The sequence below is a fragment of the Haematobia irritans genome, chromosome 3, assembly GCF_050003625.1.
Source record: "Haematobia irritans isolate KBUSLIRL chromosome 3, ASM5000362v1, whole genome shotgun sequence".
NCBI classification, from domain to species: domain Eukaryota; kingdom Metazoa; phylum Arthropoda; class Insecta; order Diptera; family Muscidae; genus Haematobia; species Haematobia irritans.
The window spans coordinates 8,345,560-8,359,865 of NC_134399.1; the positions used below are offsets into that span (position 1 = coordinate 8,345,560).

The window sequence follows — 14,306 nt, forward strand, 5'->3', positions numbered from 1 at the left end:
TCAAAAAGAAATGGGGAAATATTTAGTTGTTAGAGTATAAAATGAAATTAAAATAAATACTTTACCCGTAATTCCATTGATCAGCTGTAAAATCAAGGGACGTCTGGTAACAATACCAGAACCTCGAGGCAAGAAATCTCTGTTGAAATTAAAATATAGGAATATTTTAATTATAAATATAAATTATAAAGAAAAAGTATGCGGGTTTAGCATTTTTGAGTAATAATCAATATCGTCGAGCCGAAGATAAAACTAAACGAGGAGGCTCCAGGATATTTTGAAAACAATGTATAACAGTGACGTGGATGGCCAATATGGGTGATACTGAGTGTGTAGGAGTACACCCCCACCCGTCCAAGAACAGACAATCATTAACAACATAAAAAAGACGAAATCGCAAAGAAAGAGAGGTCTTGGTGGTCCTTTCCTCAAGATATTGTGGTGTAAACGATGGAAAATAGAATTCTGCCGGATTATCTCTTTTACTCTTTGCTAGATTGATGGAAATCTTGATGGTTTGGTAGATTTTACAAAATATTCCTCTCCAACTATGAGAAACTTCACAAATTTTCTATAGAAATAAAATTTTGATAAACTTTTCAAAAATTTTCTATAGAATATACACAATTTTTTAACAAAATTTTCTATAGAAATATACAATTTTTTACAAAATTTTGTATAGAATTATACAATTTTGATACAAATTTTCTATAGAAATAAAATTTGACAAAATTTTCTATAGAAGTAAAATTTTGACAAAATTTTCTATAGAAATAAAATTTTGTCAAAGTTTGATGAAATAAAATTTTTTCAAAATTTTCTATAGAAATAAAATTTTGTCAAATTTTTCTATAGAAATAAAATTTTGTAAAATTTTTCTATAGAAATAAAATTTTGTCGTTTCTTTATTTCAGCTTAAAACCATACATTGACTAAACTACAAGAGTAGCTTAACCAACAGAGGAAAAGAATGTTTGTCAAATTTATTTGGGCAAAGCCCTATAGACTGCAAGATGGTTGGATGGACGCACGTTTCGGAATTACCACATTCCTCATCAGCATCCTCTACTTGCAGCAAAACTATCAACCAATTATCAGAATAAATTCAGGCAGTTTATTAAACCCAACAAAAACCACACTTGAACCCTCCGAAAAAAGGTTTTACATTGATAGCCGGCTTATGCCAAATAAATTCGAAACAAACATATCTCTTTTCCTATGCCACTGTCAAATCATCGATTTGAATTCACATGGCTGGGTTTATTTTGAGCGTGCCTCCTCTTCTTTTTCCATTTGTTTTGTTTTGTTATTGTTGGTTTTGTTCTTTAAGCATTGTTGTCGTTTCTTTATTTCAGCTTAAAACCATACATTGACTAAACTACAAGAGTAGCTTAACCAACAGAGGAAAAGAATGTTTGTCAAATTTATTTGGGCAAAGCCCTATAGACTGCAAGATGGTTGGATGGACTGCACTTGCAGTTTAGTCAATGCATGGTTTTAAGCTGAAATCAAAAACAACAACAATGATTCAAGAAAGAAACCAACAATGACAAAACAAAACGAATGAAAAAAGAGGAAGCACGTTCAAAATAAACCCAGCCAACTACACTCAAATCGATGATTTGATGGTAGCAAAGGAAAAGAGAAATGTTTGTATGAATTCATTTCGGCATAAGCCGGCTATCATAAACCTTTTTCGGAAGGTCCAAGTGTAGTTCATCTTGGGTTTATTGAACTGCCTGAATTTATTCTGATAATTGGTTGATAGTTTTGCTGCAAGTAGAGGATGCTGATGAGGAATGTGGTGATTCCGAAACGTGTGTCTATCTACAGGGCTTTGCCCAAATAAATTTGACAAACATTCTTTTCCTCTGTTGGTTAAGCTACACTTGTAGTTTAGTCAATGCGTGGTTTTAAGCTGAAATCAAAAACAACAACAATGATTAAAGAAAGAAACCAACAATAACAAAACAAACCGAATGAAAAAAAAAGAAATAAAATTTTGTCAAAGTTTTCTATAGAAATAAAATTTTGTCAAAATTTTCTATAGAAATAAAATTTTGTTAAAATTTTCTATAGAAATAAAAATTTTTCAAAATTTTCTGTAGAAATAAAAATTTTTCAAAATTTTCTATAGAGACAAAATTTTCTATAGCAATAAAATTTTGTCAAAATTTTCGATAGAAATAACTTTTTGACAAAATTTTCTATAGAAATCGAATTTTGACAAAATTTTCTATACGAATATAAATTTTACAAAACTTTCTAAAGAAATTAAAAATTTTGAGAAAATTTTCTATAGAAATATAAAATTTTGAAAAAATTACTATAAAAACATAAAAAAAAATTAAAACGTTTTCTATAGAAATATAAAATTTTAACAAAGTTTTCTGTAGAAATGTAAAATTTTCTATAGAAATATAAAATTTTGACAAAATTTTCGATAGAAATAACATTTTGACAAAATTTTCTATAGAATTATACAATTTTGATAAAAATTTTCTATAGAAAAAAAATTATGAAAAAAATTGCTATAGAAATAATTTTTTGCAAAAAAATTCTATAGAAATAAAACTTTGACAATTTGGGAAATTCCATAAATTTGGGGATATTTTCATGAAATCTGTTTAATATTTTTTAACAAATTTTTATTTCTATAGGAAATTTTGTCAAAATTCTATTTCTATGGAAATTTTTTCAAAATTTTATTTCTATAGATAATTTTTTCAAAATTTTATTTCTATAGATAATTTTTTCAAAATTTTATTTCTATAGAAATTTTTTTCAAAATTTTATTTCTGTAGAAAATTTTGTCACAAGTTTGTTTCTATTGAAAATTTTGCATTATTTCTATAGAAAATTTTATCAAAATGTTGTTTCAATAGAAAATTTTTACAAAACTTTATTTCTATATAGAACATTTTGTCAAAATTGTATTTCCATAGAAAATTTTGTCAAATTTTTATTTCTATAGAAAATTTTATTCCTATATAGAACATTTTGTCAAAATTTTATTTCTATAAAGAAAAATTTGTCAAAATTTTATTTCTATGTACAAATTTTTCTCAACATTTTTTCCATACACAAAATTTTGTCAGAAGTTTATTTCTATAGAAAATTTATTAAGTACCTCTGCAAAATCAACCAAACAATAAAAAATTTACCATTTCTGGTATAATTCTACCAACTTTGTTAATTGGCAAGTAATTATTCCCTTTTAAGAAAAAAATTGCGTGAAATATTTAATAAACGTCACATAATTCATGTATAGCTAATACACAACATTTAATTTTTTTGTTATTTTGTAAGAATGTAGATATTGTAATTATTTCTAAATTTGATACTCTACTTGCATAAAGAATTCATTCAACCATTTTATTTATTGGTTGAAGATAAGATAAAAGGCACAAAGTATTTCACTAATAAACCAGTAAGGAAAGTCTAAAGTCGGGCGGGGCCGACTATATTATACCCTGCACCACTTTGTAGATCTAAATTTTCGATACCATATCACATCCGTCAAATGTGTTCGGGGCTATATATAAAGGTTTGTCCCAAATACATACATTTAAATATCACTCGATCTGGAAGAATTTGATAGACTTCTACAAAATCTATAGACTCAAAATTTAAGTCGGCTAAAGCACTAGGGTGGAACACAATGTTAGTAAAAAAATATGGGAAACGTTTAAATCTGAAGCAATTTTAAGGAAACTTCGAAAAAGTTTATTTATGATTTATCGCTCGATATATATGTATTAGAAGTTTAGGAAAATTAGAGTCATTTTTACAACTTTTCGACTAAGCAGTGGCGATTTTACAAGGAAAATGTTGGTATTTTCTGTCGAACTCAGAAAAACATATATATGGGAGCTATATCTAAATCTGAACCGATTTCAACCAAATTTGGCACGCATAGCTACAATGCTAATTCTACTCCCTGTGCAAAATTTCAACTAAATCGGAGTTAAAAATTGGCCTCTGTGGTCATATGAGTGTAAATCGGGCTAAAGCTTTATATGGGAGATATATCCAAATCTGAACCGATTTCAAGCAAATTTGGCACGCATAGTTACAATGCTACTTCTACTCCCTATGCAAAATTTCAACTAAATCGGAGCAAAAAATTGGCCTCTGTGGGCAAATGAGTGTAAATCGGGCGAAAGCTATATATGGGAGCTATATCTCAATCTGAACCGATTTTGCTGATATTTTGCAAGTTTTTCGAGACTCATAAAATATTCGGATGTACGGAATTTGAGGAAGATCGGTTGATATACACGCCAATTATGACCAGATCGGTGAAAAATATATATGGCAGCTATATCTAAATCTGAACCGATTTTTTCCAAAATCAATAGGGATAGTCTTTGAGCCGAAACAGGACCCTATACCAAATTTTAGCACAATCGGACTAAAACTGCGAGCTGTACTTTGCACACAAAAATACATCAACAGACAGACAGACAGACAGACGGACAGACAGAATTTTATTCTAAGCCGATCCGTATACTAAAAGGTTGGTCTATGATTACTCCTTCTTGGCGTTACATACAAATGCACAAACTTATTATACCCTGTACCACAGTAGTGGTGAAGGGTATAAATATAAACCATAACAAAAATATTAGTCTGCTCCCTGAAAAACACATGAAAAAGTATACACACTTTTCTCCACCTTTTAAATCGTGAAATGACACTTATTATTAATCAATTAATTAAAGAGGAGCTTGTGTGCTGCTATATGTTTAACGTAAGTTTTTGCAAAGAAAAAAAAAAAACACAATGATCCAGTTGTTCTTAGCAAACTTTTCGAAATTTCGTTTAGAATAAACATTAAATAATATTGATAGCTATGTCTGTATATATGTACGTATATATATGTATCTTTCTATAAAGGGACCATTCTAAAATAAAAAAAATATATATATCTTTGTATGGAAGTACACATAAGTATTTATTCCTTAATAAAGTCATATAAAGTTTCAATTTATATTTGTATATATCTATATGTACAGATATTTGTGTACTCTTTGGAGATTTGTTTTATGGAAAAAAATCTAATGAATCATCTTACAATTGTGGTTTATCGATATTAGCAATCTTTCGGTTAAAGCAAAAACAAAAACGCAAACCAATGATAAATTCATACTACAATTACACAGCGTGATCATATTAAATTAAATCTGCCTCATCTCTTAAAATAAACCTAGACCCAAACAGCATATTAATTTGGAAGGTCAAACAATACTTGGACCACTTCAATTATATGGAAATGCAATATTTTTGAGATTTAGTCTAAAAAAAAAAATAATTCTATAAAAAAGTTATCATATTTTTTAACATCGATCATTTGATAACACTAAAATAACGACTTTTCCTATTAATATTGGCAAGATGTAAGAAATTAATAAACAATAGAAAATTGTTATTTTATCAAATAAAAATTTATTGAAAATTGTTACAATGTATGTAGGTCATTAACATCATTTTAATTCAAGCGTACCACACTATACCATATCAAGTGAATGACGTTGACTCTTAATGCCTTTTATGGATGGCTCTTAAGTAAATAATTTGTAAAATGTTTCTGTTGAAAAAATGTTGATTTTTTATGTTTTTGCGCTAAAAAAATCACTTGTTTAATAAAGTCAATGAGAGCTGGCCTGCCAGTATCCATTTATGTTGAATTGTATTGCGTATACACTTTTTGTAATCTATTTTTTGTTTTGCCATTTGTATATGTACGCAGGTGGTTGTTTACTTTGGAAAATTAGTTTGCATTTCCTCCTCTTCTTTTAGAAATATTTATATAACAACAAACATATATTTTAAACATATTGCATTGCATTTTTCTCAACAATATGTAGGCATGAATATTGTTCATGATTTTTGATCAGTATGTAGTGTGACACTAATTAGTAGAGCGAGACGATACTCTGTATCACAAAAAAATACATAAGTCCAAGAGAATATCATTCTATATAATTTTCTTTCAAATGGGTGCCGTGACATGACGGAATAAGTGGAAACGTAAAGGTAAATGAAATGGCGATAAGAGTTAGGAAACTTAGGGAAGTGAACTTAGAGAACTCAAAGCTTATAGTGACAACGTGGGCCGAGTTGGATAAATGGGCACGGGAGATGCATAAAGTGATGTGGACCAATGCGAATGCCAGAAATACTGGAGAATACTGGCTTATGTGTCCCCGATATGAGTCAAGGAAAGCTGGATCTTTTTTTTCAACCTAACCTGACTTAACCTATCCTAAAACTTTCTAGATATATATTTTTTAATATTTTATTCATAATTTAAAAAAAAATTCCCAAAAAAATATTCAAGAGTATACACCACCACAAATAGCTACACAAAAAAATATTTTTGTCTTTAATCGCGAAATTAATTCATCCATTTAATTTTTAATTGAAATGTCTTCAATCACAGAAATGATAGTATCAATTGAAAACTTAATAGAAAGTCAATTAAAAAAATAATTTATCCAATCAAAAAATTGATATTATTATTTTTTCTTTTTCAATTAATAAATTTGTTCAATCAATTAAATTTTTAATTGAATATTTTTGAAAACTTAATTAAGCCTTTAATTGGAAAAAAAATTCGTGATTTTTTTCTGTGTAGATCAGAACACGGAAAATCACTATAAATAATCCAATATTAAACCCTTAAGATTATGAGAGATAATCAATTATGATCTAGATTCTAACATTTCATTTTTCCTTTTATCTACCTAAATCCTTTATTGGGAAGTGTCGAGAATGTGTCTCTAAAGGGAGATATAAGGCCAAATAGGGATCTGAAAATTCTATTAAACTGATATTATATTATCATTTATTCGGTTTATTTTTTAATTGTATATATCGATTAAAATGGCAATAAAATATCAAATTTCCCACAAATCTAATGTCTGATTAATAGATTAGATATGATTGAACTTCTTCAAATTGATATTTCATGAACTAACAGGCACTCTAAATATATGAACTGAACTTCATATCATTAACGAATATTTCAGTAAGATATACTTCATTGAGCATCTCAAAAAGAAAGTACCACCAATAATGACTAATACAAAGCGTTGTTGACCCATTTAAAAATTACATTGTCGAAAAACGTCCTCATTTAAATAAAAACAAACCGCTTTACCAACTCTGGCTCTCTTCAACTAATTTGTTGATTCTAAAATCACAAAAGAAATCCCAATGGGAAGATATTTTCATCGACTAAAAAGGATTTCGCTATACTAAATATAAGGATAAATCGCACTACGTTAGCATTAAAAAAATGAGAGTCTCTATAATCGGTGTATCAAATCTAAAACTTATTTTGAATAAAACCAAGGTTTGATGTGGTGGCATAGAGTGTAATATATTCGACTTTAGCTTTGTTTGAGGCTTGGAACTATAATTACAAATTCTGCCGAAATCAAATTGCAAGTATGGATAGAGCTGCCATATATTCTACACTAAGGGCCTGTTCGAAACCGATACTTTTTACTACTTCGCTGTACTCATTTCTTTAACCATTAAAACTACTTTTTATTTGTTTTGAGATAATCGAAATATGTCAAGCCATGTGACGTTGTAAATGTCAAGAATTTTCCACAAATGTCAAAATTCTTATTAGCCCCCCTGGGCTAGTGAAATTATACTCAACTCGATTTACTTCAAATTTTTACCAATGCTAGTAAAAAGTTTCGCTTTCGAACAGGCCCTTAATTAATTATGAACTTCATTCTTATAGACAAGACCGAATGACGAGTCGCACTATTTTTAACACCATTTCTAGAAGCATGAGGCTGGAGAAAAAACATTGCTGGAAAATCTTTATTGAAGTAACGGGATATATGTGTCTATGACACCATGGAACCTTTAACATTTTTACTTTCAATTTTTTGCAAAAGGTCTTTTGAGTCATTAGTTACACTTAAAATAGTAATTTTAATTTTTTGCTATAACCACCATAAAATATATTTCTATACATATAACCCCCTCTTCTATCGCTATGTAGCAGTTATTTCTATACATCATATAACAGGGACCTTTATGTAATCGTGTGGTTATACAATGAATGCAATTATAGAAATTTGTCATCGTTTTAGACTATTTTAAACTTTCTTCTTATTAACAAGTCTATTGGAATTTCTTAAATCTTATATAAATAACTTGGACCAAAGAACAACCACAAATCATAGAAAAAATATATAGGACATTGACATAAAAACCTAAGGCAAAAGAAAATGCCAAGAGTTCATGCCATTTACATAAAACTTTATCACAAAAAAAACTTTTAATTGAGCCCTTTAGATTCAAACTTTAAAAATAGCCATATTATCTCCGCAAAAAAATCTAATCCCCAAAATCCTTCATCTATTTATAAAACAGTCAACAAAAAATATCTACATGTGAATTTTGTGAAGTTAACTTTGTGTTTTTTTTGTAGTAAGAGGGGTAGTAAATGGAAAAAATCGTAACATACAATCGATATTGCTATTATAGAGGAGAGAAGAAAGGCCCAGGGGTAGCATAGATATAGTTATTTTACATTGGACAAATCAACAACCATAGTGAATTAGCAGTATAATTCGAATATGTGTGGAAAAAAACTTTGGACATACATCGCATATAATAGTCAGAGACAAGAACATAACAAGTGCAGTGCAATAGGGACAAAAACAATTACACCCCCTTTTTACAAGAGTGTTAGTATAACAAAAATATACACACACACATATATGCTATCACAGATTTGAAATCGACAAGAAACTACATCTAACACTCTCAATAAAAGAAGAACACAAATGCTTATAACAGTGTATCACAGAAGAGAAACCATTTTGAGACATAAATATTTGTGTATAATAAATGACATTCAGAGAGCGAGAGTATCCCCATCCATGTTCTCTATAGAAAACGGAACAAATTGCCTCTAAAAATAATCATGAATGAAACTGTTAAATTGTATATATCATAGAACTACAGAAATAAAGAATAATCAACATATTTTGATCAATTGCCTAAGAAATTTTTATTGTTGAATTATATTCATATTCATGGATGTATATATTGTTCATAGTTTGGCCCTTTAATTTGTTTTTATGATAACCACCAAGAGTACAAGAAAAATATTACATATATAGCAAGAGCAAAGAGAACAAATAGTGAGATAACAGCGCATAAACATACATGAACTATGGGTGGTTCCATGAAACTAGTAGGCAAGGAAGGAAAATATATATTATGTAACTGGAATGTGGAGAAAGTAAAAAGTTATCTTAAATATTTTATAAATCTAATGGGATATTAAAAATGGAATAAATAATTTTAAAACCCGTATTAGCATAAACTAATGTAAAAGGGGAGATAAGTAATGACGAGGGCTACATTAACATTTAGATAAAGGACAAACACACTTTTACTAAAACTGGTTAGAAGTATTTTTTTTTTGCGTCAATTGCTTAAAATTAAGCGTTTTGAAAAAAGAAAAAGAATTCAACTGTATTTTTATTGGGGATACTGAATATGAAAGTTATCATTGCTATCATGGATAGAATTCGAAGAATATATTTCTTTCCATCATTTTTGGCTGAGGACGACTCTTTGGTACTTTTCTCCTACTCAAAAATAATTCCTCATTCGTTTTGCATATCTTTTACGTGCCAGTCTTGGATGACGAATGGCACTGAAAAAATATAAATTTTTGGATTAGGCAAATATAACAATTAGAAACATTTAATTATGTGAGAGCATTATTTCCTATTAGCATTACATTACAACAAGACCAAAACATTGAGTACATACAAAGCTTCCTTGAAATTGAGAAAAGTTTTAAATATACAGCAGTGCTTCTAATGGAGAATAGGGACGAAACATCCATAGTTAATTATAATTAGGACAGCATTTCCGTATTGAAAAAAAAAGACGACCACGATGGTCGTCTTGATTGAAGTTCGGCAAAGTGAACTCTAGCTTTTCAAGAAACAGTTCAGACAGCGTGCGACACGGAATACAAATGGAGTTTTCGTGTTATGTATATTGTATGTTATACATTATCCTGTCACATATGTCGATTTGTTTCCATTTTTAAGTCATTACTCTTTGAGTACTGCTCGAAATAGTGCGTAAAAGGACGTTCATTACCATTGATATCGAAGCCATTGTGTTCAGTAATACCATGCCTATAGTTAAATAATTTTAAACCGGAAATAAAAAAATTACAAATGCATAACTTAGTGTTTTATCCCCACAATGGAGTAACCCATAAAAATACGTACGAGTAAAGGTTATACTACTTTAAGGACAAGTGGTATAAAACGGCCAACCACCCACCACCACCACACAACCACCATACCAATAATAGTCACGAGGAATTACGTATCCAGAGAGGAGAAAATACAAAAGAAAATGTCACAAGTGGAATATTGAGAGGCAGCCGACCCAGAAGGAATATGCCATTGATTTTTCACCAAAGTACGACTATCATCGTTTTTGGCATTGGCTTACAAACGAAAAGAAATCAACGATGTATTGCAAGGAGAAAAAGGGGGCGGAGTCTTTGGTAGAACTACTTATACATGGCTACGAAGGCTACGATGGCCCATTGATTATTAACCAAAAATGCTATAATGATATCAAAATTAGAAAATCTTCAGGAAAATCTCATATACTTACTTGCCAACAAAATTTTCCAATACTGAACTTTTACCGGCCGATTGACCTCCAACTACAGCGATCTGTGGCAGATCCAACTGCATATGAACTCCAAGTTGCGTAAAGGCATCCTGGAGCTTGTTAACAATAGGAATTAGGGTATCCATGATGATGATGATGTAGAAGTAGTTGCTGTGTAGCAAATATCCAAACTACTCCCTGCTTAATAAACGAGTCGAGAAAATTTCCAACACCTAAAAGGTGTCAGAAATTTTTGCCTTGTACTTCTAGTTCGTTGTTCTTTGTTTAGTTGTTTTTACTTTTGTTCTTGAACACTTTAGAGGAAATTTTTTAATACGCTATGGAATTAATAAATAGATTTTTTATTATATATATTTTTTTAAACTTAATTCCCCAAATTTTTACTGAGGAATCTTTGGTATCTATCGGTTACGAATCATTTACACGACTACTAAAAATTTTTGCACAGAGAGAGGAGAATGCGTATGTTGAATGTTGATTAAAACTCTGGGCGATGACATTTGAAACTGTCAAAACTGACATAAGGAGAAGATACAAAAACAATTAAAATGGTTCAAAAAAAATCGGGTAATGGTTTTTCGATTTTCATGAGGTTTTTTTCGTTAATTTTTATTCAAGGCCCAAAAGTTTTGCAGCTTCATGTCAGCAATATATTTTGCGATGAACACTATTAATTATCTGAGCGTATTAATCACTTATAATAATCTTTCATATTTTAAACAATAAAACATTGGCTATGTGACTCACAGCCCATTGACGAGAGAGAAGATAACACTAAAATCACTACCCAAATCAGTACTGACGATAGTAAGTGCCAGTAGTGTTTCATTTTAAATAAATACATACACACTGCGTCGCAAATGCCAACAAATTTAATCTCTATTGAGTTGCAATTTCTTTTTTACACCGAAAATATATTTGAAATTTAGAATTTTACTCGCTCAATTTGTTAACGTCTTCGCTCTTCCTTTTTCTTTGACAAAGACAATTTTAATAACTACCGATTGGTACATTGTTCGGAGACCGATTACTGAAAACAAATCGATTACTTGTTCTTTTGTATAAACACATCATTGAAGAAGAAGAATTCACTTTAGGGTGTCGTCACACTGTGAAAAGCTGTACCTTGTGCTCTGAAAATAACAGAACAAATTTCAAAATTATATTGCTATTGCTAAGTTTGTTTCAGTGAAAAATTATACCATCATGTATCAATGTGAGTCGAGTCTCAAATGCATGCTTAGTTATTTGTGCGAAATACTATGCATGCCTGTTTTTCCATAAGAAAATTCCAGAAGCCAGGGTTGGGTTGTAAATTCTGTTAATTAAAAAAAAAATAAATAAATTAAACCCCTACTAGCATTTCAAAGTTCCATTTTATCCTCATCGCTACCACAGACTCGTAAGTGACACTGCAACAATCGCCAACTGTGATAGTATTTTGTAATATTGGGAATAAAAGCACTGGCTGATAGACACTACAACATCCCTGCCAGCATTTCAAAGTTCCATTTCAACCTCATCGTTACCACAGACTCGTAAATGTCACTTCAACCATCATGAAAAGGTGCATCAAAAAGTACATGCAAGTAATTTGCCATCCCTACTGTTAAAAAGCCATTTTTTTTTGTGAAACGCCAAGCGCAACCAGCTTGTTATATTTTAATTAAATAAAAACGAAAATAAAGTTCTGAAAACATAGATTATACGCTTAAAATTGTGAAAGGTATATTGGTGAACAATTTGGTGATTTTCCAAATGGAATAAAGTGATTGTTTTTCAGATATTTTACAGACACGCTGCCTCCATGGAATAAAAACACTGGTTGATAGACGCAGCAACATGTAACTCGCTACTTGTAACTCAAAATCATCATTAATGCCAAAAATTATGTTAAATGTAATGTGATAGTGGTATAAATGTTATATTTTTAAGAATTTGTAAATGTTTAATCAAATTAATAAATATCTAAACAAACGTGTTTTACTCGACCACAGTGATTCTTTTACAACTATCTTAAAATGCACTTTTTCTGATTGTTTGGAGGGTCCCTTATTGGCGTCGTTCTAAATTGATCTATAAAGGCACCTAATAATTGCACTCATGCGAAACATTTTTGTAGTAACTTGGCGTGGTACAACTTCTCAATAGTGACGGCGCTTTTCCGACGAGTTTTTGATGTCGTATATGATTGTTTTCGACGTAGTGGGGATTCTCAAAAGAGTCCCCAAATTCAAAAAATGTTGGCAGGGATGTAACTTGCAACTTGTAAGTCAACATCAAGCTTTTATTAATGCATATTTTTATGCATTAAATGTGATAGTCATATAAATGTTATATTTATGAGAATTTATAAATGTTTAATAAAATTAATAAACATCTAAACAATCGGGTTTTACGTGACCACAATGATTCTTTTACAACTATCTTAAAAAGCACTTTGTCTGATTGTGTGAAGGGGCTATTATTGGTGTCCTTCTAAATGTATCCAGAAGGGCACCTAATAATTGCATTCATGCGATACTTTTTTGTAGTAACTTGGCTTGGTACAACTTCTCAATAGTGACGGCGCTTTTCCGAGGAGTTATGGATATCGTATACGACTGTTTTTGACGTAGTGGGGATTCTCAGAAGCGCCCCCAAATTCAAAAAATGTTGGCAGGGAACTAGCTTCTAATCATTTATTCAAGGCATATTAATTAAAGGTAAAGTCACGAGCAAACGTGTGTACACCCCATGATATTTAGAAAGTCAAACTAAAATGGCAGGTCACTTAAATTGAAATTTTGTGTATGTGTAGTGTTGTTGTATTGTAATATTTATGTACACAAAGAATGTAAACAAACCTACTAAACGTAAACGAAGCCTTTGACAAGATGAATGTCGATATTAGTCACCTGATTGCATGACTTTACCTCTTTAATATGCCTTGTCATTTATTTAAATAAAAACGAAAATAAAGTGCTGAAAACATAGTTATTACGCTTAAAATTGTGAAGGGTATACGGCGAACAATTTTCGACTTTCCAAATGGAATGAAGTGATTGTTTTTTCAGATATTTTTCCAGACACGCTTCCTCCATCGAGAATAAACAAACGGCTGATAGATGATGCAACATGTAACTTTCTACGTGCAAAGCATTGTTCTTTTATTAATGAAAAATGTTATGTTAAATGTGATGAAATAAATGGAAAAATATTATATTTATAAGAATTTATAAATGTTTAATTGTAGTAACTTGGCGTGGTACAACTTCTCAGTAGTGACGGCGCCTTTCCGACGAATTTTTGATGTCGTATACGATTGTTTTCGACGTGATGGGGATTCTCAGTAGTGCCGTCAAATTCAAATTAAAATTCTGTACAAACACAGACATTTGGTCTGGATAAACTTATAGGGGCATTAGTGGATAATACTACGTTGAAACTATACTCGAAATCTCGCTTTTTCCGCTTTTTGACATTTTTCAAATGTAAAAAAGAATATTTCGAATATAGTGAGAACGTAGTAGAAACTCAAAGTTAAAACGCACCTTTACTTAGGTTACACAGTAAGTACGTTGTAGTACAACCATTCAAAAAGTAATGAAGTTGGC

At 30.3% G+C, this 14,306-nt stretch overlaps 1 protein-coding gene and 1 long non-coding RNA gene across 10 annotated transcripts in view; one reads left to right on the plus strand and one right to left on the minus strand.

The window, feature by feature from the left end:
- The window catches only part of shi (dynamin-1 shibire), a 50,796-nt gene extending 39,086 nt beyond the window's left edge, over positions 1–11,710 (minus strand). For 6 of the 9 annotated variants that reach the window (XM_075300339.1, XM_075300340.1, XM_075300342.1 and 3 more), the window contains exons 1-3: positions 11,557–11,709; positions 10,690–11,027; positions 66–139 (exon numbers count right to left, since the gene is read on the minus strand). In XM_075300339.1, coding sequence (XP_075156454.1) covers positions 66–139; positions 10,690–10,835 — 220 coding nt within the window. In that variant the 5' untranslated portion in view covers positions 10,836–11,027; positions 11,557–11,709. Of the gene's footprint in view, positions 1–65; positions 140–10,689; positions 11,124–11,556 lie in introns of those variants that run through there. The other 3 variants (XM_075300338.1, XM_075300336.1, XM_075300337.1) reach the window with 2 other exon arrangements.
- A 533-nt stretch (positions 11,711–12,243) lies between these two features.
- Positions 12,244–12,691, plus strand: LOC142231873 (uncharacterized). The gene is made up of 2 exons (XR_012720949.1): positions 12,244–12,436; positions 12,494–12,691. It is a non-coding gene; the product is annotated as an uncharacterized LOC142231873 (long non-coding RNA).
- Positions 12,692–14,306: the final 1,615 nt, after the last annotated feature.